Source organism: Sparus aurata, chromosome 16, assembly GCF_900880675.1.
Source record: "Sparus aurata chromosome 16, fSpaAur1.1, whole genome shotgun sequence".
Taxonomy (NCBI): Eukaryota; Metazoa; Chordata; class Actinopteri; order Spariformes; family Sparidae; genus Sparus; species Sparus aurata.
This window is the reverse complement of record NC_044202.1, coordinates 11995000-12020291: the sequence shown is the minus strand read 5'-3', so window position 1 is coordinate 12020291 and position 25292 is coordinate 11995000. Positions and strand designations below refer to the sequence as shown.

The following is a 25292-nucleotide window of genomic DNA, read 5'->3' as shown; positions in this document are numbered from 1 at the left end:
TATACTGGGGTGATATTTAAATGGGCCATAGCAATTCATACACAAAACAAATAGGGGGCAGCATATAACCCGATTAGCCACTAACTGCTGCTGGTGTTGGCTAGTCACCTTGATCATGTAGCTAGCGGTCATAAGCTGACTGTCTGTACTGGGCTCTTGTAGCAGCTTGTGGCTGGTTAGCATGCTAAATTCTAAAGATATGTCTGCAATGCAAAACAAGTCAATGTTTTCGACATAACATCAAAATTGTTATTTCTTCATACTCAGTAATCTTTGGATGTTTGAAACGAAAATTCACACGTTGCACCTTTTTGATAATTGACAGCATTAATCATCGTGAATCAAGCACTATTTTATGTATGGTTTGTACTGTAACTATAAAATGTTAACCCAGTGCTTCTAAATGTTGACGTTCGCTAAGTTGTATTTTTCGGTAGTGTGCAGCGTAGGTGTGCAACAAGGTCATTGTGGCCGCCAAACCCATGTCAGAATCAGTTTTATCACAAACATCAGTAGGAAGAAGATCTCTACATACTTCATTTTTCATCACAGAAAATATCACGATTTACAGTATTAAAAAAAAAAAACTTAAGGGCACTTTATTAAACACTTTTTTTCATGTGTATGTTACAGATATACTGACTGATGAGTTAATTTACCACTGTTTACATTTGAGTTTCTGTTTACAGTCATTTACTGCTCCACAGTTACCTGACAACGTGTCCGTCTCGCAATTGGTTTGCTTAGTCATAAACACTGCAACACCAGCAGAAACGGACTCCTCTTCAAAATTGTTTCAACTCCGGAGTGATTTTAAAAGGGAGCGAACACCTGCTTCCTGCCTGCCTCTGCCTCTGTCACTGTTGGTGTTTGTTTTCAGCGCAGTGAGACGTGAATCCTTCTGAACACTGATTATGCAACCTTATTTTTTACTCTTACAGCCATTTAGACAAACAATGAACAAGAACAGAGGAAACAAGACATCTAATCGCAACAAATTGCCAACGTGAAGTAACACTATATAATGATACAGTCCCTTTATAATGCAGTTGAGAAAACCGGTGATATATACAGTACATCTGTGGACATTTTCAGACAATTATGTACAACAAATTGTGTGTAATAGCTGTGAAATGTGTTAATAGTATAAAAAGTGGAGCAGTCACACCTCCCCAACTCCCAACTCTCCTCTCTTCCCTAAAGGATCCCACATCCTGGATGCTACTGTGTGTTTAGTAAGTGCAAGTGTGCTTGTGTGTATCTGGCAATACACACGTGTCCCCAATAAGTGTGTGTTCGCTGAACAAATTACTGCAGTGAGTTGCTGTTATCAACAAGCTCTCCTTTAAGTGCCATTTTCTGGTAGAACAGAGTCTTTTTTTTTTTTCCTTCTATAACACACCGTTGTTATTCCGGGTTCTCCAGAGACGGATGCCTGGAGCCAAAAGAAACTGGAGCCTCCACTCTCCTTGCAGCCAGTGAGCTGTGCCCACAGCCAAGATGGCTGAGCTGAAGTTTCACATCTCTCCTCCTGTGGCCCAGACGCCTGCCGCTTTGTTGGAGACAGACTGGCAGGCACAGAGCCACTTTGGGAGTCCCAGGGCAGGCTGCAACAGACACTGGGCAGGTTTGAACCTCGAGTCCAAGTCCACAGTATGCTGCGATTTTAAAAAGACTAGACCGCTTCCGTTCAGAACAAAGAACAGCTCCATCCTGGCTCGGTACACATTTACAGCTCTGAGAAGAGTTCTCAATGAGTTTAAAGTGCCTTAGAGGGTTTCGCCCTGCAGGTAAGTTTCACCTCTAGGTTACAGATCCTAGATCAGTATGGACAACTTGAACATTTGCAATCATTAATGCTTAGATATTGGATATTAGAGCAGTTTCTACCTCAACCACAAATGCATTCGTACCTATTAATAGTGGTTTATGAGTTGAGTCAAGTGGAGAAACATGATGCAGTTAAAAAAACCAAGGACAGACCAACAGGAGAGAAAATATTGTCCTTGGATTGAGATGCTTTATGGGGCTGTGAAAGCCTTCAGTTCCCTTGTTGGTTTCCATGATGAGTAAATGTTAAAGGTATAAATCCCTACAACAGCACCATTTATATCCTCCGGCATCCCTTGGCTAGTATATCCTCATGTGGAAATATTCTCCATTTGCTCCAACCCTCAAGTTTGAGTTAGATCCAGGAGAACAACACTGTCCTCTCCTGTAGATAAAATCCACTGTAAGTTTCCAGTAAGTATCCCATCTTGGTTCAGTTCCTCTAGATGTTACTTTACAGTACTTTCATGCTTCCATTTCTCCTTAGTCTGTCAGTTTATGTACATAGTTGACAGGAAAAGTGCCATTCCTGCTAGGGTCCCCGTCTATGTGGCCAGCCTGGAACAACAGTGATGTAATATTTATGACATGAATTTACTTAACCATCTTATTAATCTGTCACATTCTTACCCGAAAGAGAAGCAGACAAGGCACTGGAATGGAATCTAGAAGTTGTAGTTGCACTTACCCACCAGTGGGGGTCATGAGTGGCCGTGACCACAATGATCTCATCTTTGAAAAAGGCGAGCTGCTCTGAACTGACTGCTCTGCAGTCGACTAAAGCCTTGACACGCTTCTGATGTGGCCTGCTGCCAGAAACCTGGAGGAGACATGCGATATACTCTTCAGTGTGCCACCAGCAAATTTATATTGACTGTGAAATCTTACAGGCCCTTTCTGAGCCCTGTGGAATTATAGCTTGCAATATAGAGGACTTTAACTACAGGCAGACTACAATAAAAAGCAGTTTCTGTGTGACTGTACCATTGCATTCCTGCGGGGTCGTGGGGCACAGGTTACGGTAGGCGAGGATGACCGTGCTGGTGCTGGAGGCGGGGCTAGGGTGAGGGTTGGACTATTCCCCACTAAGCTGCAGTACAGCTCCTCCTGGCTGCCCACACAGCTCGGAGACATCACACCACACTTCCCCTGGCTGCCTCCTCCACTGCTGGTCCGACGATACGATGTGGTCTTCTCAGAACTGGAGGGTGAAGAAGTAACATTTAAAAAAACACTGATCGAACAAAAATAGGTATGTCATTTGAATCCTTTCACTGGCCTTATTTACACATGACAATATCTTTGTAGCAGTGCTATCTCACCTGACGGGCCCTATGTGGTTCTGAGAGGATGCTGACGCGACACTGCTTTGAGAGCCAGAGCTAGCACTGGACTGTCCCCTGAACAAACCTCCTTGTCCATGTGGAGATCTCGGTGGTTTTCCCACCTGGCCTTGGTTTTCTGTGATGGCTGAAGGAGAGCTATGTCTGGCCCGTGTCTGGGGACTGGAGGAGTGTGAGGCCGGGTTAGAGCAGCGCCGTGGAATAGGGTTGCCCTCCTGTGTTGTGACCGAAATCTGAGGGTCAGAGCGACCTGCAGAGAGGGGAAGAAAATTACGTCATCTTTCACGCAAGCAGGACTACTTTTGAATCATAACGATTGCGTTTTCTGAGGTGAAAGACTAGTATTTATTAATGCAGGCAAGTCTTCCACACCACAGAATCTAACCTCTCTGGATGCATTTAGCTGGCAGTGGAGGTGGTGGTGCTGATGCTCCAGAGGGGGCGCTGTTGGCTGGAGGATTTCTGTATAGGAAGTCTAGATTCTCGTAGGTTTGACAAGGTCTGCTCCCCACACCACCATTGGCACCACCAGCCACACTCCAGCGGGCAAAGGCCCCACCTCCATTTGAGGACGGAGGAGAGCGGTTTTTGGGCAACGGGCTCACCTGGAACAAAGTAGAAATGGGTACATGGTGAATTTCTTTAGTTCTTCAACTTTCTTTGTTTGATTTAAGGGGAAAACCCCTCTACTATTCTGCTCCAAACATTGCTAAGGCTTTTTTGGCAGAGACACAAAGTCAGTAATGACACTGGCTTCTTACCCTCTCATCCAGGTCATCCTCACTGTCATAAAACTCCTGGGACTGTGTCTCCCACATGAACTCCACGTGGATCTGCGAGTTAAACTTCCCACTCTGGGCCAGCTCCAACTAAAATACACACACATACACAAAAAAACACTCAGGATACTCTCATCTCCACATTATAAAAGTATACATACAATATGAGGGATAAGATAGCTATGATATGAAGTATTTCCTACTTCATCTGTTCTTGTTTTTACTTTACATACTTACAGTGTATTTATTTACTTAAGTTTATTTATTCAGACTTATTTTTTTCCCTGTGTTGTTGTAACATCTGAATTCCTCCTCAGGATTATTTTATCTTATCTCATGATGCAGTAGCGGTGTACCTGGCACTATCAAACCAAAGTTTTCCACTGCTTTCCTCAAGTAGTTATGCTTCTTTGCTGTACTTGGGTTGTAGCTACAGATGAGTAAAAACATGTTGATGTTTCAGTGCTAGCTGTTCAATATTTTGAGACTGATGGATATAGTATGGACATGGCAGGATTATAAACAATATGAACACGAGCCATCATTCATCATTATGCAATTTGGGGGGAAAAAAAACCTATTGATAAAAACTCCCTCCTGAATGGCAATTATCAGTCATGTCAGTGTGACCTTCAAATCTGCAGATGTTTCAAAAAATGGAACTGAAAAACAAGTAGGAAAAAGGCCTAGAGTCCAGAGACAGCCCACACCTCATTGCAGCTCCTAGCCTAATAAACAGAAAGAGATCACCTCAATGCAAAAGAAAATTTTGTGAATTGGGAAACGGGGTTCATTTTAAAGCTGCTCACTGTAACATTAGTCGATCCCTTAACAACAAAGCCTGTGAAACAAGGCTGTGCACAATCAAACAGGATATTACACAAGGCAGGTCTGATTCAGCAGGGCAGATGTCCGGTAAGAAAATAAAACCAGTTTATAAATGATGCACACTGGGACCTGATGAGGCTAAGATTCCCTGTCCTGGGAGTGAGTCCTTAGCTGAGCTTTGCTGCATGGGGAGTTATTTCTAGGTAGTATTTCCAGCTGGGGAAGTTTCAAGTCTTGTTTTGTTTCTGGAGTTGGCTTTGTGGTAGGCATTTTAATGTTGCAACTCGATCACTGTTGAACTTACCCTCCTGATTGTGTGTGTTCTTTGAATTTATGAATCAAAACTTTAAAAGACTGAAACCAGAGAGAAAAAGAGGTGTCTCACCAGTTCAACACATTGCACATGCTGCAGCTTCCGTGCAACATCAAGGGCCGTCTCTCCTGAAGAGTTCACTATAGTAGATTTAAGAGAAGAAATGTTTTTAAGTATTTACCGATTGCACCAGGTGAAAAAAACAAAGTAGATAAAGCTAAAGGTACCTGTGTGAAGGGCTGCCTTTGCTTTGAGCAGTAACTTCAGAGACTCTGGCTTGTGATGCAGGACGCTGTAGTGAAGAGCTGTGTTTCCTTCTGCTGTTCTCTTCTCCAGACAGTTGCTGTAGAGTGAACATAGGGTAGAGACATATGGTGTTAAATATTATCAGCTCTCCAAAAGGGTTTGTGCAGCTTTCAACAAGATACATTTACAATTTTAACACATTTTAAAGACCATTATTAATGCAGTTTAAAGCGCCCCCCACACTTTCTGAGTGCAACACCACTGTTCAAAACTTAAGCCTGATTTATGCTTCTGCATCGCGGCGACGGCGTAGCTACGTCGTCGACGCAGACCCCTACACGGACCCTACGCCGTAGCCTGACGTGCGCCTCCAAAAAATCCTGACTACGTGTCACGTCGACGCGTCGAGATGCGACCGGCAAGGACTGTGATTGGTCCGCTCAGAACGTCATTTCCGGCAGTTGCTTTTCCGGTCAACAGTATAACAACATTCAACATTTTAATAACAGCATTTGTTGTTCAATATCCACGAGCTCCATCTCCAAAAACACCCGCTCCATCTCAGTTGCCATTGTTTACTGTCTGACCGGAAGAAAACTAAGGAATCTGATATGAACCCCCCGAAACCAAACAAAGACACAGCCACACCCCCCTAGCGGCTTGGCGGTGAATTGCAGAACAACGCGTTCCCTCGACGCAGAACTTCGAATGCTCAATGACGGCGTAGGGTCGACGACGTAGCTACGCCGTCGCCGCTACGCAGAAGCATAAACCAGGCTTAAGTACGTTTACATGCACAGCTTAGTCAGATTACAGCCATAGTTCGACTACCCATTTCAACTAGTGGTAATAGAGCCACCTCCGGCTGACCTCTTTACGTCACCAGTAACAACAAACTCTGGCTCGGTATTCGAGAAAGATGGCGTACGAAGAGCGAGACGAAGCTACATCTTTGTACATTTCATATATGGTGTACATGATAATTACACAAACTAGATGCACAATGGCGCTCTTGCTTGCAGTTATTTCGGAGGAAAGACGCCACCGTCGTCCTACTTCCGGCTCACGGCCCTGGGGAAAAAAATCGAGCCTGCACAGAACGCAGATCTGATCCGATCTGATGTAACGTATACATGCAGTAATGCGACTATCAATCGAATAATCTAGGTGTTTTAATCCGACTATGAGAAATCCGATCAGGTCCGATTTTAGTCAGACTAAGGTGTATACCTGCATCTTAAAATCTGATCAGAGTCCGACTAACCCAGTAATTCGGTTTTCTCGAGTGTCATGTAAACACTGACTGATCAACTGTCTTCATACAAAAAGGAGATAGGCAGCATTCATCACTCCTTGGCAGTGTCTGACCTGTTCTGGCAGAGGAAATCCACCAGCGCCAGAGAGCTCCTTTCCTCCAGACGCACAGCGAGGTGGAGAGCTGTTTCCTTGATGCCCTTAAACAACAAGGAAAGAGTGCAAATTAGGAAAAAATTGTTGACCCTCAAAAGAGACCAGTTCAACATCAGTCAGTGGCCTGAGGTGGCTGGGTTTTGTATCCGACCAGCAGGTCTGAGACATGCTACAAGAATACAATGAAGCAAATGTCAGGGGCTTAAATTGTGCAACTCATATTTGTTTATGTGCTGAAAAGTGAAAACATGTCTATTTATGTGAAGCACAGCGAGAAGGGGCAGAGGAAAGACTTAAGTGCCTGCGTAATTCAATGAGCTCGTCTCACTTGTTCTCAGGAGACACGAGCTCTGACCTAAAAGCTGAAATAATAAACGAGGGCCGACCAACACAAACAAACACGCACATACACACACTCGGCGCAGTCGGCAGTGCTACACGCGGTGCTTATGCTGAGCAGGAAGTGTATGACGGGATGGTAGAGCATGATTAAAGACGAGTAGCTAAGGCGTTGAAGGGAGACAGCAGAGGCGGCAGGAAACGCGATGAGAGGATGAAAAAGGGAGGGAAAGATTGGATTAGAGGCCAGAGGAGACGGGAGGGCCTCAGACTAGCCGCCTACATGAACCGTGCACACAAGAGGACAATTAACACATACTTCACATACTGTAACTATCCCCACACTTCCTACATACTGTATGTCTTAACATGTTTTTAAGATTTTGAGGATGTGATCCTCTTTTAAGCCATTTCAGTCACAGTTCTTGAGTGACAGGAATTTAGTAACTTTTTGAAACACTGCTTTCAGCAAGCCGGGTGGGCAGCCTTCTCAGGATGTAGCTGTCATTTAACCTAAATGCGTGACAGCTGTGGGCATGTCAAGAGTTAAAATTTGTCTCAAGATGATGGTTTATTACATGCGTTCCCACCCTAATGGGATACATTACAGGAAGCGAAGCAGGTGTGGGAAATCTTCATGTGGCTGTAAATTAGCTTTACCTGTCCATCAGGCAGCGTGAGCGGTTTAGCCAGGTCGGCTCCCTCGGCGTAGATCTGTAGAAGAGAGGTGAGGTCACGACTCTTCACAGCGTCGTAAAGCCGGCCAGGATCTGCTTCTTCTCTACGCATGACATACCGGCGCTCGGCGTACTTCGCCACGATGTACTCCTTCCTGGCATTCCTGGTTGATGAAGGTTGCACATTTTAATGTAAGAATACACTAAGTATAATAAATATAAATCATTAAACTGAAGTCAAACTCCAGCAAAAACTGCCTTCTCTTATTCCCATTGCAACCAGATCCCTCTACATTGCAGATCTACTTGTTTTTGACTACTCTATTATAACATGATGTTAGTGTAAATAAGGAAATGCACAATTATAATAAGTTTTTGCCCCATTACTCTTAGGCAGGGGTATTTTGAGGCCATTAGATTTAAGTTTTTTGCTAGACACTTGAATAAATTTGAACTTAGACCATGTAACGATATATATGTGAACCCATGTGTTACAGCTATTGAGGTAGGTACAGGTCATCTGCAGGTTTAATTTTGCATTGAAAATGTAGATGAGAAAAACAAATAATTCTGTGTGATTAAACTCCTATAGATTAATGCCAGAAGAACATACAAACCTTCTGACAGCTTGGGGGGTAAAATCATCTTATCTTTCAACTTCAAATGGTTCAACCACAGGTTTGAATTTACTTTGGGCTAAACTGGGATAAGCATTTTAGTATTTTACATACATTTCCAGGAATAAGAACAGGTTAAAAGAAATGAGTAACTCACATGTCACTATGTGGCAATGGTTTGACAGAGTCATTTGGAAGGCCTGCCTCCATGATGTCATTGAATCTGGTGTTTCCAATACTGACAGCCAACTGAAATGACACGATCCAGCCACAAAGATGTGACATCGAAGCATTTCAATGAAAGGCAGACGGTTACATAATGAGGAGTAATTAGGAAATCCTGACAAAACAAAATCCACCAGGACTGGGTTTTTGTTTTTTGTGTCTCTCCATGTGTGCATGTAGTACCAGAAGCTCAGAAGTGCTCAGAAGGTCCAGGGTGAGTGATTGGATCCTGGAGTAGTGGACACCCAACTCTCTGTGGATGCCAGAGCACTCTATACAGGTCAGAATGCCCAGGTTGGTCGACAGCCATGTTGGATCTAATACACATGGAGCAAAGACAGGAACATTGAACTGATCTGAACTGAATTTTGCTGGTTACATCATTCTCGTAAAATACATGGAACAGGTTATAACATATTATATTCTACAGTGATCATCAACAACAATGTCTGGCTGACCTGGAGCCCCACAGTCGGCGCAGGCCTCGTTGCCTGGCATGTGTCGAAGCTCGGCGATAATGGCTCGGGCGAGTTCCTGGAGCCCGCTGTCCTGGAGGTGGAGCTGATCTCCTCCCAACGCTGTGTTTAGGGCCTCCTCCTTACTGTTCTGCAGCACTGACACCCAACTAAAGTAGGGATACGCATACATAAATAATACAATTAACAACAGAGAACAGAGGAGAAATGTTTCTTGTGGCACCATTTGAAAACCGAAGGATCGATCATTTCAGTTGTTTCAACACAGATCAAAAAGTGCTCCGACATGTGTTTTGCATTTGTTCTTGCTCAGCTGTCTATAAGTCATCGTCACTCTCCCTTTCTCTGTTTCAAGACTTCCCTGCCACACAAACCGAACCTTCACATCTTTTTTATTTCGCAAGCACTGGTACGTTTTCTCCACAAACCATTTCCATCTTCCTCTGTCACTAAACTCACACAGCTTATCACATCAAAGAATCTTTCGAGATGGGAGGCCCACACACATGGGAGGGTAGGGGACAGAGAAACCCACATGCACTTCCCATAATCCCCACATCACATAACAGAGTTCCCCTGCTCGCCGGCTGCGGTGAGAAAAAGAAGTTCCACCCATCAGCAGCTGGGGCCAGGGGGGGGGGACTCCTAGAGGACAGCATTTTCCTTTCTGCATTATTTTGTTTTTCCTGCCTTTTTGTCCTTGGTCAGCCCTTCTTTACTGCACATGTCATCAGATTATACTCTTTCATTTTATCATCTTTAGTACGCTCTCCTCTACACTGCAATCTTTGTTGTTTCTAACCTTGCACAGCTTCTTACTTGGGCTCAAATAAAGGTGTATAACATGTAACAACTTGCTTACACTATGAGGAGAAACAAGAGGATAGGAAATAATAGTGGGCATTCAGCTTATAGTAGTACTTCCACACTTACATCACACATTCCTGCTCGTCTTCTGCCTGGAAGTGGTACGTCCGATTATCTATGGAGAAGGATAAACGATGGTGAAACAATGTCAGTGCATCTAGAAAATAAATTGCACAATAGAGGAGGGAGTGAAGATGGCTTTAATGTTAACAGGAACATAGAAATAAACGTTGCATGACTACAAATGACATAAAACAAGCATGACGCACAATCGCTGCTGTTTCACATCACAATCGTTTAAATCTTTTAATGTGTTTGAAAGCTTCCAAACAGCTGCACTGCAGATGAGTCAATCGAGTCTTTACTGATGATGCGTGGAGGGTAAAGTGTGAAGGGTCAAAAGTCAGGCGTGAACCTACGAGTGACCAGGTCAAAGGTCCTTCTGTCCTCGGGGTTCGGTCGCACCTGACAGGTCAGGAGGTTCAACTTGGCCGGCGGTCGATTGATCTGAAGACAAACACATATGTATTGGATATGTATTCACTCTGGTCTGACCTGAATGCTTTGGTGACAGTTTAGCCCATGTGTCCTCACCGTGCTGTGGGAAATTGTCAAGCAGCCAAATTTCACTCCGCACTTCCTCTTCTGCCACACCTTCCTGATCCTGCAAACCAAAAAAAAATCATCCAGTTTGAAGAAAAGCCTGGATGATATCTGTGCAGTGCATTAAGTGATAACGGTGTTAACATGTAGCCTTGAATTGAGTAATGGGATCTACACATAATGCTGGCGCAGCTTACTTCTGTTCACTCTCATTATCTTGATTGAATCGGGTAAAACGGCTGAGAATGTGCTCTGTTTTCCGTCAGTGGCCTGAGGAAAGCTTGCTCTCCCCCTGTCTCCCATTCGCCCTACTGAACCACATCCCCTCTCCTTATCACACTGTAATCTAGCTCTCTGCATGTATGTGTGTGTGTGTGTTTGTGTGTGTGCGCGCGCATGACGCAGAAGTTGGCTCCGTTCAGTTAGCCAGTCTGCCAATAAGTTCCACAGGAGAGGCCCCTGCTTGAATCTTCATCTCAGAATAATGAAGACCAGGTGGGGCTGAAAAAAGTTCCCCTTTTCCCCCTCCATGCTTTACTCGCTTACTCTTCAACCAGCTCTGAATGCTGCTGCCTTGAGAAGAAAAGGTTTGTGCCAGGATAAATCTGTTGAACTGCCCTTAAATTGTGTATTTTCCATTTGTGAAAACATGTGAAAAAATATTTCCCAAGGTGAATTTTCTTTCTATGTGTGAAACCATGAGGAAATAAAAAGTTTAGGCAGTTTTTTATGTGTTTTTCCCAAATGGACAAAAAACAAAATCATGGAACCTTGAAAGATTATATAATCAGTTCGCAAGTCATAAATAGAGAGAAGAGAGAAAACAACTTATGTCGGAGAAAAATGCCTTCACTTGCCCCCCCCAGGGTTTAACACCTGAATGCAGCATGATTACTTTACGAGAGTTAACAGCACATTTTGATGTAAAAATTAAATTGCTCCATTTTCAAGACAATATTTGTGTTATAACTCCCTGCAACCTTACAACTGACCACTGTAACTAATGCTTTTACATACCCATCACTCTTCTTGAGCAGGAAGCCAGATTTCTCGGTCCCATACTTCTTGTTGCCCTGTGGTTGGTGGATGCTGTACCCGTTGCCCGAGTTCTTCCTGTTCAGATACTCCTGGGATGGAAAATGGAGATTTAGGACTTTACTTCAGGCTTTGAGCCAGCTCTTAGGATCATTTTAAAACAGTATAAAACAACTGTGGCAGGGCAAAGTCATAGGATAGTCATAAGAAACAATAAAAGCCATCTGTCGCTGGAGGTTTTCAGAGCCAACATTTTGTTTACATACTGACAAAGTGCAGTTCAGGGTATGACAAGGCTTTTTTAGTAACCATACCTCTTTTCCCTCCACTTGCAGGAGCAATCTGAGCGAATCCCTCAACTGAGTGAGTTGTTTTACCTCCTCGTCCTGGTCCAGACGCACCTACAACGCACACACAACAGCATGAGGGAATGTTTATTCAACTGCAGCAATAAAATAATCTACTTAGCTACAAGAACAGCATGTTTTTTGTGCACTCACATGTTTATTAGATCATGCAATATTTTTTTTATTATTTTGTTCCAAGAAATTGGGTGTGGGATGACAATACATCAGAGCTTTGTGTAATAATGCAGAACAGAGCTCGGCGCTGGGGTGTGTCAACTCAGGAGGTCCTGCATGTTGTGTGAAAGCAGCAGAGTGGCCGGTCTCGCATGCAAAACAAGTCTGTTAAAGTCAAGTCAAATATTTCAGCCTTTTTTTTTTTTTTTTTTTTCCCGGGAACCATAACACAGATTCTGTCTGAATTTCCTTCTCCAGGCTGAGGTCTGGCATGTCTGAGCGGGTCTCCGTTCTGCCCATGCACAACCAGAAAAACCTCTAACGCTCCCAGTATCACAGTTAACAGTCTGTTTCCAGTGCTCTATCCAGTCGGGGTGGTTGGAGAAATAGGTGTGCATGAGGGAAGGAATGAAAATGAAGGATGCTTTCAGTTTCATCTTTTGGAAATGGGGGAAAAGGGGGGGGGGGGAGATTTCTGGGAATAGACTCCAATAACAGTTTGTGCCTGTGGGGTGAGCTTGAGGGGGTGAGTCTCTGAGGAGGGGGGAGAGATGGAGGTTTTGGCTGTTGTGGGAGCTTTACTGTAAGCAACTTCTTTAACCTAGTATTGGGACCGAGCAACTGATGACAAATGAAGAAAACCATTGAAAAAAATAGTGTGTGTGTCACCTCTAAATCATCACAATTGTTTTTCTGGAATCATAACAAAGCTGGATAATATCAAATCTGTGTGGAGACACGAGCTGACTCACTTTTTTTACCCATGTAAACGCTGACTGATATACAGCAGGTAGACAGACACACCAGAAAAAAGAGCTCCTGTGTATTTACCGTATGAACGGATGCGGCCAGCTTTTCGATGAAGGGAGCGAGATTCTCAGCAGCTTTCAGCCCGTCCTGGAAGAAACTGTGATGGGGAAAAAAAAAGAACAAACGCTGAGTCATGGTGGCACTCGAGCCCAAACATCCCCGTCTCACACCAACCAAAACATCACATGCTGAAGCTGTATAAGCAACTCCGCTCCCACATAAAAAACCCTCAGCGTGATTAAAATGGGTAAATGGATAACAACGGTAATAATAGCTTGGAAAAGGAAAAGTGAAAACCAAAGAACCTCAGCTATTATGCAGAAATCCTTCACTGAAACGTTGAGGTAGAAATCAAATCGACCATACACTTCCAGGCCAGGAAAAAGTCAAAACCTTTTTTTCCTTCCTTCTCGTTCCCATTTCACACATAGAACAAAACGGCACAAAAATAGAAAAAAAGGGTAATGTCGGCTGAGACTGACCTGAGCTGGGCCTGGAAATATTTGATGAGGCTCTGGAGAAGATCAGGGCCCTGACGCACCTTGAGCTCCTGGATCTTCAAAAGATACTGAAAGCATAAACACACAGATGGTTAAAAGCAGCTGCAGCCTGAATGTGAAGACCAAGCCACCATTTTTCAGCACCCGTAATTTAAGGCTCATCCTTGGCACATGTTTAATATCCTGTTTTGATTGTCTCCTTGCTTCCCAGAACACTGCTTCATATTGTTTTTAAAGGTCATCCCTATTTCAACAGCCAGTGAACCTTGTAGAATGAAACTGGAAAAATATGAATAACTCGGAAAGCTTTATATAAAGGGTTGGAAGAAATGACTGCACCGTCTTTGCACCATAAACCTGAAGTTAAATTCATCTGTTTCTCTGCAGCTGAAGCAGAGACAGGCTCACTGAAGTGTTTCTGCCTAGTGTATATTTGTGTGTGTGTTGTATGTATGCAGAGGAGAAGAAAGAAAGAGACGCAGAGACGGAGGGGTGGAGCAGCTTGCAACAAGTGGAAATTCCATTTTCCCTGCCTCTCCTCTTTGTCTCAACAGCTGGTCTCAGTCAGGGTTAGTTGGACTATTTTTTTCTCAGGGTTTTTTTTCCCAGCTAACACACTTATAGCTGAGACTACACCACCTGTGTGTAACAACACTGCCTGTGCGTTTCACAAGAATTTTTCCCCGATTTGGCTTTGGTGCCGGTCATGAAGCATGTCCATCTGCCTTTGAACTGCACTTACTTATGTATATGACCCAGCTCGGCAAGACTCAACTGATTAAGCTCATGTCCGAACTTCCCGAAACCTAATTTTCCTATCATGGGAGTGATACAAAAGGGATTGAGCCTGGCCGAGCAGTTGAGCATGGATGGAATATGGAATCCGCAAGGCAAGACCACCCATGCAAATTAAATCAAGCCCGCCTCAGGTATGTGAAAGGTGTCTGGGTCTGGTATTTTGACTGGCACTGATCCCCCACCTCACACATTTGCAGCTGAAAGGCCCTTCTCTCTCTCTCCATGTCCTCCCCTCCGTCGGATCCCTCAGTCCTGATCAGCCCCAGCTGCCGGCCCTTCTCCTTCCTCTCCTTCTCGAGCTTCCCTCTGACAGAGGGGGGGAGGGAAGAGAAAGAGAAAGAAAGACAGTTATTTATGCGCACAATGTGATTCACAATGCTCTCATCTGTCTGATCCGCTCTCTATCTCTTTTTCCACTTCCTCATGTAGAGGGTGAGCGGGGAGAGGAAGTCGAATGAGAGACAATAATGGAGAGGGGTGAAGTCTCCTTACAACATTATACAACCCTTTAAACCAACACCAAAATGAGATCAGATGAGAGCTGCAAAGTGCAGCGCCTCAGTTTTATTTCACAGCAATGTAATTGAGAAACGCCATGGGGGAATGGACCATTATCCTATTAACCTCTGCTGTTACAGCAACTTCTGTGACCCAGCAAAAGACTAGCGAGAACTGTAAATGTGCTACGTGGTTCTCCTCGGGCAATAACATCTGTCTCAGTCTTCGATTTTCTTTTTTTTTTGTTTTCATGCAGCAGTAAGGCTTCAAAATGAAGAACTGGATGTGTGGTAACAATCTAAGTGTAAGAGTAAGGTTAATTACATTTTTATGTCGTACTCCTTCCAGCTCTTCTCCATCTGTTTCTTGAGTTCCTGGGAGAGGAGGAGGAGGAGGAGCAGAAAAAGAAGGAGAAGAAGGAGAAAGAGGACGAGAAGGAGGAGAAGGAGAGGAGAGGAGAGGAGACAGTCAATTGAAGCAGTATGTCACAGTCCTGCCTCATGTTTTGGTATTTACCTGCGTAGATCTGGGTGGAGGCAGACAGTTAATACACAGAGACATGATTATTCACGTTAAGCTAACTGGTCCACTTTCAGGCTGAACAGGCTTTCAGTAGCAGTTTGCACTTCCTTGGCATTACAGTGAAGTAACGTTCATCTATCAAATCAGCTGTTTCAGAGGCATGGCAGTGACAGCGGCTTACCGAGGCATTAGTCTGTTATTACTCACTAGTCTGTTGGCATGGCGAATCAAGAGGCCAAATACTGTGCAAGACGGATCGCTTGAGCATTGGAACGCAGCTTGGCCTTAAGCAATGATCTGCATAAACAGCCTCATCTTATCCAATATCTTGGTAAAGCTCGGCTGCGTCTCTGACACAGACAGGCAGCCTTATGCGCTTAAAGAGGAAATCCACACTAAAACTGATTTTCCTTTATGATATTTACGCCATTAAGTTAAAAATCTACAACAGAGAATGGCTCTTTAAATACCCACATTAGAATAAGTCCAGCATAAGAGCTTTGTTGACCGTACTACTGGGCTAGAAGTCGGGATGCTGTGTGAACGTAAATAAAAACTGAATGAAACAATGAAAAAGAATTATGTTTACTGACACAGTGTGCCCAAGGCCATGTAGTAATATCCTTCATACAGCCATGTGTTTAACACTCGCTCCATGCTTCCTTTGAACGACTGAGCCTTTTGAGGACGCCCCCTTTCATACCCAATCATGAGACTATCACCTGTTACCAATGAACCTGTTTGCCTGTGGAATGTTCCAAACAGGTGTGGGCTTCCCCAGTCTTATGTCACCCCTGTCCAAACGTGTTTGAAACATGTTGCATCAAATTCGGAATAAGTATCAGTTTACAAAACACAATGACGTGGATGAATTTTACGACAGTGGTGTTGCACTTCATTTGAAGCGCCGATCAAAACTGAAATGCAAAACTTCATAGAATGAGAAAGTATAAAATACAAACATTTAGAGTAGATTTCCTTCAAAGGAGACATATTATGCTAATTTTGAGATTAATAATTCCCCCCTGTCTGAAATGCCCTTTTTTAGCTCCTGTCTCTTTAAGTCTGCTCTGATTGGTCAGCTCACACACGCCTGTGCCACCACCGCTAACAACAACAATAATATAACATTATTATCTCCTTTAAGGCAGGTGTAGTATCCCTGTCCTAATACAGGACATCATCATGTGTATACCAGTTCGGCCAGCAATTGCATCAGTCGGTCATGATAATAAAGAAATCTAGACTCACAAGTCTGCTGTCCCGGATTTCTGACTTCAGCACATTTTCCAAAGGAAACGCCATGATGTTGTTGAGGTTTTGCACCTGAAACATGTAAGAAACAAAGCAGATTAGTAATACAAGTTAAAAGTATTCCACATAATGTTACAGCTGGCTCTTATCTCCAACAGTGTGAGCAAACACTCGCATGCACACACTGCTGTACACACTCCTATGTCCCTGTGGACCTACATTTCTGGGAATGATTGTGGATAACCCAAAGACACGGTGATTCAGTCCTTTTGAGGCGGTGATTCATTGAACGAAAACACTGGGCAGTAATCTGAACCATTCAGATTTTTTTGATCCGAGTCGGACGATGAGGCAATGATTTTTTTGAGTACAGTGCAGAGGAAGTTGACATCAATTTGAGGTTTGGACAGATATGAGATGAACTGAGTCTATTCGGGATCTGGGGAGAATGAATCATAAAACAACGAGCATGACCCCAACAGGTTGAGCTGTACAACAAGATCAACATCATTAGCACTAATTTCCCAGTGGAAATACGTTACATTTTTACTTAGTCATGCATCATGACTACATACATCCTGCATCTCCTGTCCGCAAATCTCCAGTTACCACTGTCGAAATGAACAGCGTCTGTTCCTGCAGCCTTTCCATGGATCCTGTTGGATGACAACCAAGATTCACCCGGCTCTTGACATAAATAATGTCCAACCACTTCCTTGAGCCGACCGCAGATCTGACCTTTATATATTGACACAGAGGCCTGGCGACAGGTAGGGGTAGTTTTGGTTGGTATCCAAACGCCGAGGTAATTATTAGATAAGAGTTTTGACACGGGTGAAATGCCTCCTCCCGAAGTGTCAACACATGTACAAATGACACGGATCGATGCATGAGAGCCTGTGTGCACACTGAGGCAGTGGGACGAGCACATTATCTCACACACACACACACACAGCACATGAGGGACGCGTTCAGGTTGATTCAGCAGCACAACTCCTTAAATCACCTTCCTGTTCGCCTTATGGATCCTCATCTTCCTCTTCACATCTGTAAGGCTCAGTCTCCCTTGTGAGGCCTTGATTGACACATGCTGGGGGAATGTGTGTGTGTGTGTGTGTGTGTGTGTGTGTGTGTGTGTGTGTGTGTGTTAACCCACACAAGGAGGTCTGGGATGAATTATCATCGCCATAGAAACTATCAGTGGGAGGGTTCCGGACTGCCCCAGATTTTCAGAGTCGAGAGCAGCTGCTGAAAACCTTTTCTTCCACACATTTGTGCACGTATGCACATATACACACACAAACACACACTTATTTCTCACATATACACCCAACATCTTATTGGGAGGAATTTGTCCTCCTTTTTACCATCATTTGAGTATTTTTTTAAATGGACCAGCTTCTCTTTAAGTTTTGTCTTCATTTCCACCCTCCCGCAGTCCGCCATGTTTTGTGTGTGTGGTTTGAACTCCAAGCTAATTTGAAGAGCTCCCCCCTTTCCTCACCAGATTCTTGAAGAGAGCCGTGACCTCTCTGGTGAACACAGCCAGGTTGAGGAAGCCTGTGGAGACTTCGTTGTTGTCCTGGGTCAGATGGCTATTCCCCAAGTTCTCCAGCACCTCAATATACTGCTCCTTGTTGTCCACGTGGGCTGAAAAACAACACACAACGTCAGTATAGACAGTAAATGGTGACTCAGACTTGGTAACATGAGGAAGGCAGATTGGCTGGCCCTGTTGCAGTCAAAGTATTTAACAAGACAGGCATGTGGGATAAATTAGTAGTGGTTTTCCACCCATCATGCAGAAGGAGACCCACGTTTCTCTGGGGCTTATAGGTCACTTTCCCAAGGGTCATGACCTCAGTGGGCTCCCAGTCTGTTGAATTTATGTGGAAAAAGGCTGATGGAAAAAGAATCTGAGCTCCGACTGGCACTGCTTTGGTTTACATTAAACCAAATGAGGTTTTGCCCTACAGCTATTTTAAAGCGAGGCTTAGTCGTGGACATCAAATAAACACAAGTTACAAATCAAGGCACGGCAGTCATCATTTTCAGATCAACATGGATGGGAAACGGATGAGCGATTAAAGCCAGACGTCTGTCCACCGCGGTCATATCGAAACATCTTGAGGAAATCCCAACACTAAGGAGAAATGAAATTACTTGTTGGGGATTGTTGATTAACAATTTAAGGAAGTAGTAAAGGAGCACGTCAACCCGCAGACTAAACAAACAAAAGAAATAAATTATCAGAAAGAACACAGTTCAAGTAAAGTTCTGCTGCAGCTGGCCCTTCAAGACAAGTACAAGACTGACACAACTGGCTGCAAAGCAAAAGTGGAAGATTCTTGATGACAGGGAAAGAATGCAGACAAAAGCAGGATGGAGGAGACGAAATCCGCGGGGAGCAATATAACAGACATTGTGGCGAAAGGGCCATTAGAAAAGTCTTATAACAAACAACATACATGCATCTATCGAACAACAAACAGTTGAGTCACAGAGGACGATAGTGCAGCTGACCTTTAACAACCAGATACCAGCAGTCCCCTGCCAGAACACACACAGACTCACAGGCCGCAGCATCTTGGCAGAAAAGCGGTACTTAGCAGTTTATGGGAAGAGAGCGAAAGAGGAGAAACATCTCGCCGTGTGTGTGTGTGTGTGTATGCGTGTGTGTGTGTGTGTGTGTTTTTGCATGTGTGACACAGTAATGGACCGTCAGACTGCGTGGGGGAGGAGTAGGCGTACGAATGTGTCTGTGTTCGCATGGTGAGTCAGGCTGTTGATTAACATCAGGACTGATGAAGGGGTTAAACAACGTAATGACCGAAAGGGGGAGGTCTCCTGTTGTCAGATTACTGGAACTAACCCATATGATTCTACTCTGATTAGAGAGGAGAAAACATAAAGTAAGTAAAGTGAACACGTATGGAGAATAGTCATGGAGCACTTCATTACTGCTGCTGAGTGTATCTGGTTGCTTAATTCTGGGCAGCTTTCTCTCTCTCTCTGACTCACTTTTACTAAAAACTATGAGTTGAAGCCACGAAATGGGAAGCAGGCTTATGAGCGAGCTCAGAAAAACAACTTCAGGATATGTTGCACAGTTCCTCTGTTTTCTACCGCGCATTTTTGAGGTGAACACTCACATCTCAATGCACGCTCACATCTCATAGATCCGTGGTGACGGACTGCGAGCCTGCATGATGAACACACAGACACACACTTGCAGAAACATTCACCCGGCGACCCTGCGGATCTGTTAGGTCACTGCACGGCACCTCATTGTTGCCGAAACCGCACATACCATTTACTTTTTAAGACAGACACACATGTACGCCACAAAAACCATACACTCTGTATGGATATAAACACAATCACCCATCATCCCATGCACTCCCGTCCCATAACAAGGGGCCTCACTAATAAACACTACTGCTCACATGAGCTTGATGAGGTCATCTGAGTCAGGCCTGTACAATGAGCAATGTTGAGGCTCCACTATGAAGCTATAATAGCCATAATAGAGGCTGACCTTTATTTAAAAACTAAAAGGCCAAGCTGACATGCACAATTTGCGGGGAAAGACATCCTTCTTCAGGGATTCTGTATCTTGTCAGAAGTTGTAGTTTGGTAATGTATTAATACACCAAAACATTTGTACAGTGTTACAAGTTGAGAGTTTTTATTCTTAAAAATCCTTTTGACAAATTTCCAAGCTCAGGAATGAACTTTCATGCAAAATTTGAAGACAGCATGGATATGAACATGGTGCTATGGATGAAATCACAACAGCTACTGAGCCATCTGAGCAAACTACAGCTGCTAATAAAGATCCGGAAAACTGCCAGCACATGAGCCTTGGATTGGGATCGTTTTCTTGAACTAGTGATGTATTGTGTGAATGAGATTGTATCATGTGACACTTACCGAGTCCAGAAGCATGTATAGTTTTGATCACCTTCTTCATCCTCTGTAGGGTTGTGAGGTCCGTCTCCAGAGACTGGAATTAAAACAGTGAGACAAAGATAAACATGTGTAATTGGAACTCAACTCCTTACCCTTACTTGAATCAAGGGTCTGGGGACAGAGAGCATCGTCCACTATACAGATTGTAAAACCCCCTGAGGAATGCTGATTTTCGATTTGCACTACAGAGATAAACTGACTTGATTTGACATGCAGATTAGGGGTTACAAGCTTTCACGGACATAATAATTAGCACACAATCATAACAATGTTTGACTTGTGTTTGCTATTCTTAGCAGGTTTACAAGAGGTGTGTGTGAGTGTGCGTGTGTTTGTGCACACATTCAGTTAAGCTCAGTTTTCTCACGATGTGTGACTATGGTGAACAGGTGAGTCAGCAGCCTCCGTCAAGACAATCATGTACAACCCCGAATGATGTCACTGCATTGATTTCACCTGTCTGACTGTCAATTTCCAGGCTCAGACAACACTTTCTCAGTTTGAGAGCAGACTGAGGTTTTTTCTTCAGCTGGAAAACAAGACTTCCCATAAACATGACACATGATGCAAAAAGGCTTGTATTTGGGCAATCAATCGTTTCTTCCAAACCAGCGAGGTCTGAAACGACATCCTGTTTATTCTGCTCACACAGGCCACTTGTTTCACGGAGCTGCGCTCCACCTCTGTGCCACCACCAGAAATAGTTTTTAATGAGCCAGCAGTAATGTAGACTTAACAGAGACTCTGCCTTATTAGATGGTGTTGTTTACACACCCCAGGCTGTTTCCCGGTCAAGTCCACTCCCAAAGTGTTGGATCACTAATTAAAAGGCGGTGCTGTGTTGTGTGACTCTGCAGACAATTAACGGGAAAGTGATTTAGTGAAGACTAAAGATGGGAGTCGCTTGTTGCTGCTGTAGTTTCCCCTGTTGGCAGGTTGGTTTGCAGACAGGATGAGCAGTGGAAAGAAGCTGGTGCAGGTCAACGAAAGTTTGTTAAACTTCTAAAATCACACCACATGGAGACACAAACAGGCAGATAACACACCTGACAATGAACACATGCCTTCTGGAAAGTGTAATATGCTCCACCTGTAATTGAAACTAGCCTCGACTGTCTTCACAGGGTGTTTTTGTGCCCGTACATGAGGTTGTGTACACCTGCTGTCAGGGTGTGTGTGACTGCTGGCAGCAGAGATTAATATTTCATGACTACCAGACATCTGATCCTTATTTACCTCAGTAACTATGCATGATGACACACTCCGCTGCAGGATAACCTAAAGGCTTTTTTCCCTCCAATGAATTAAAGGAGAAAACTGACGAACTGACTTGAAAAAAAAACATTTATGGAAATGCGTGTGACAGCTTATGGCTGTAGCGAATGAAACCATTCCCTGTCCGTCTTTATCTTTGCCTCTAATTTAGGAGTAATAAGTAACAAGGAGCCGAGTTTGTGTGGCGGTGAATGGAGTCTCTGTCCCCATGCCTGCCGCCGTAAACCACACACATGCCCACACATTGCCTTAGCCATTAATCAAGCTGGTCCCGGCTGAGCAGACTAAACATAATGACCATAGATCTGTCTATAAAGGGATTGTGCATTTACATTTGTGTGCGCGTCTGTCTGTCTGTCTGTGTGCACACATGTAGAATTCCAGCATGTCCCTCCCCAGAGCAGCTATTCCAGCTATGCATTTTCCAGTGTGTCATGGCCATAAATATGAACATTAGGCCAAGATAAATACATCAGACAGCTGTCTAAAATATTCTATTCTCTTTATAAATGTTAGACTCTGCTGTCTCCATTCTCGGCTCAGCAGTCACTTTCTGGCCAGGAATGAAGGCCTTTCATCTCTCACAGACGTTTTAAGGCTCTCAAGTCATCAGTGAAATATCAGGATATCTGGAGTGTGGATTGAATCGCTGCTTCAGACCGTTTCTGCTGACAAACAACCATTACAAAGGAAGCAATAAAATTTTCCCCACACTGTTTCACAAAATATTCCCAGTTTTAAATTTGTATCATTAAAACCAAGATGATTCAGAGCTCCAACTGTAAACAGAACACGGTTGGGTTACAATGAACCATATTGTTATATCGCAAGAAAACAGACGAGGAAAGGCCGACTTGTGTGCGCACTTGGATTATTTGTTTTATGGCGTTCGTGGCAGCCTCTCTCCGTTTCCTCCTCTACCCGAGGAGCTCTGCGAGAACAGATTTCAAACAAACACAAACACACACAGACCTCAAACAGGACTTGAGCCAAGGTACCAGTTCAAACAGACGAAACGCATAAACTGGCCTTCACAGACATGCCTGCAAGCATGGACAAACATGAGCGTGCACACTCACATAAACAATACCTTGATCTGTCAAGGGGCCACACTGTCAGCTGTGCCATGTGTGTCTTCTGTTTGAGTCCCATCGCAGTCTGACTCCCATGAGACAGAGGACGAGGCCAAGTAAACTCTCTGAACGCTACATTACCTCACGTAACCTTTACTTTTGTGCTGAGCAGGCCCAGCCTGCAGTAAATCACCATGAGTCCTAACTAAGGACGGACTATATGGATAATTTTCCAGCCAAAACTGAGGTTAACCATTAATTTGACATTTTCTATGATGAAAAGTTAATTGCCTGTAGTTTATGCACACTTGAGGGTATGAAAGGTTAAGATGTAGTGAGAAAAGATGGATTATTAAAAGTTCCATAATTTTTTATAGACTCTCTCCTCAGGGGCGGTTCTAGGGGGGGGCCAACAGGGGCCAGTGCCCCCGTAACTCTGAGTCTGGACCCCCCTGTGGCCCCCCAGACAGGGAGTCTGCATCAATAATACAATGACAGATTTCTTGCAATGATTTTGTTTTTAAGAGAAAGGTTGAAATAAAGTGTCTCAGCAGTTTACTACCCAATCAAAATCGCCAAAAATTGTAAACACTGCTTTGTCTGAATGAGGGATTTATCTTTTTTTCCCGGGTTGTATGTGCCCCCTAACAAAAAAGCAGGCCCCGACCTGGCCCCCCTAATAAAACTGGTCTAGAACCGCCACTGTCTCTCCTTCCTGTCCTTGTGGAGTATGCATTGCAAATTGAATCGTGTTGTCTTTCTCCAGAACTGTAAGAAAAACCATCCACTGGCCATGACATGTTTGACTCTCTAGTCTACAATAAACAATTCTATCTGATGGATGCATGCTGATAACTGGAAAAAGCATTGGAGACAGTTGTGTTTATTCCTATTAAAGTGGCTCAGGGGCACATAAAGTCAAATAAATTTCGATCTCTGGGTATAAAGTCACCTGGATGTTTCCCATAGCTCCTGCATTGTGGGGCCCATAGAGCGTGCTCACTACACTCATGCGAACTTCCTGTTTAACCCTCAGCTAACTTGTGGGAGTACATTCATTTAATAGCACGGCTCATCCAGACTGACACAGGAAATGTTTGTGAACCAAATGAATCAAACTCTGATAGTGAAACAAATCATTTCGCAGGGGTCGGGACACTCGATAAGGCCATATATTCTGCTTTTTACAGCTGCTTCTTTCACAAACTAAGCTCATGGGAAAGTCGTTTTTGGGCCCCTGGAAATTGTAATTACAGGGTCTGGCAACTGCAAATTTGGCTTTATGGCCTGGCACTCTTCCTGGGGGCTCATTCTACCCAGGTGCAGCAGTTTGATGCCTTGAGTGCAACATCGGTGAGCTGCATTAGTTCTTCTCCTCCTTATTCTGCCGCCTACCGTATCGGAGTGTGTCCGAAGTCCATGAAAGCACTTTGGCTTCCTCCTCAGCTGAGATATTTTACATCAGGGTCTGTTTACTGTTCAATTACAGTAAATTGGTCATTTATATTGTCCATAAAAATAACAAATGCACAGTCAGCCGGCCACTGTTAACATCCCTCTGTGTTTTTGGTGGCCACCCAAAGACTATCAGTGGCCCCCTTGCCAATCCTATTAAAGATTTCTGGGGGCGCCACTGCACTTATGAACAGCTTAGTTTTCCAGAATCTTAGTCCAGTGTCTTCACAAGAGTTCAGTGCACATTAGGTCAGCCCAATATGTGCACCTTGCACCTCTGTTAATGTGTCGTGTTGGAAAATTAACATTAAGCACAGCTTTTGGAATTAAATGACGAAATGAGATGTTTTGGAAAAACCCCGGTCAAAGTCTCCATGTTTCCCTCACACTGCTGTGCTCACCTGGAAACAATGTTGAACGACAAATAAAATGTTTAACGACCCACAACATAATGCTTCATCTCCACAGTGCTGTAAAACAAACAAAAAAAAAAAAAAACTAAGCATGTCACGCTGAAAGCTGAGCTGCCCTACAGGTGAATTTAAAGACATACGCATTATGGACAGGTAAATAACAAACACACAAAGGTGCGCGTGTCTCTGCGCCGCCTCCCCTCCGCCTCTCTCACCTCCTCCACGGCCGATACTGTGTTCCGACAGTCGCTCATTTTGGACTGAAAACTTGACGTCCCGGGAGAAGACATATCCTCGTTTGTGAGGACCACGAAGTCCGAAATGCTGATTCGCTCCGGCATGTTTCGAGCGAAGCGGGTCTGACAGTCACTGAGGAGAAAAGTGAGCCGAAGTTTTACGCGCGCATGTACTTCCCATTTGAAGAAAACGTGGATAGTTTACTCCTCCACCGCGGGCAGCCGAGAAGAGACCGTATTCCTCCGAGTGTTGGCTCCCGAAAGCGTCTCCGAGATGAAAAGTTTCCTGTGAAGAGGGCCTGCGTCTTGACCGAGTTCAGACTCCGCACTGTGAATGTGTGCGCGTGGAGGTGCGCCAGCGCGCTATTGTCCGCCCC

The 25292-nt window shown here is 44.1% G+C and overlaps 1 protein-coding gene across 1 annotated transcript; it reads right to left on the bottom strand.

The window, feature by feature from the left end:
• Positions 1-480: 480 nt before the first annotated feature.
• On the bottom strand, positions 481-25292 carry asap3 (ArfGAP with SH3 domain, ankyrin repeat and PH domain 3). Its single transcript, XM_030392014.1, has 26 exons — positions 24895-25292; positions 20425-20497; positions 17996-18141; positions 16489-16563; positions 15040-15089; positions 14400-14523; positions 13402-13487; positions 12941-13016; positions 11903-11989; positions 11571-11680; positions 10545-10614; positions 10370-10457; positions 10017-10065; positions 9066-9232; positions 8791-8924; positions 8540-8631; positions 7749-7929; positions 6708-6793; positions 5321-5436; positions 5166-5233; positions 3935-4042; positions 3559-3778; positions 3153-3423; positions 2815-3031; positions 2519-2650; positions 481-2388 (listed from the first exon to the last, which is right to left on the bottom strand). Exons 1-26 carry the CDS (start codon positions 25018-25020, stop codon positions 2314-2316), a joined length of 3027 nt encoding a protein of 1008 aa, XP_030247874.1. The 5' UTR covers positions 25021-25292; the 3' UTR covers positions 481-2313.

Bases quoted from the DNA above. Each gene is read 5' to 3' on its own strand.
- asap3 (XM_030392014.1), bottom strand. From the start codon at position 25,020: ATGCCGGAGCGAATCAGCATTTCGGACTTCGTGGTCCTCACAAACGAG. The intron at 6,794-7,748 runs GTAAAGCTAATT...TTGTTGTTTAAG, and splicing joins TCACGCTGCCTGATGGACAG to GGCATCAAGGAAACAGCTCT. The intron at 3,424-3,558 runs GTTAGATTCTGT...CCCTCTCTGCAG, and splicing joins AGCTAAATGCATCCAGAGAG to GTCGCTCTGACCCTCAGATT.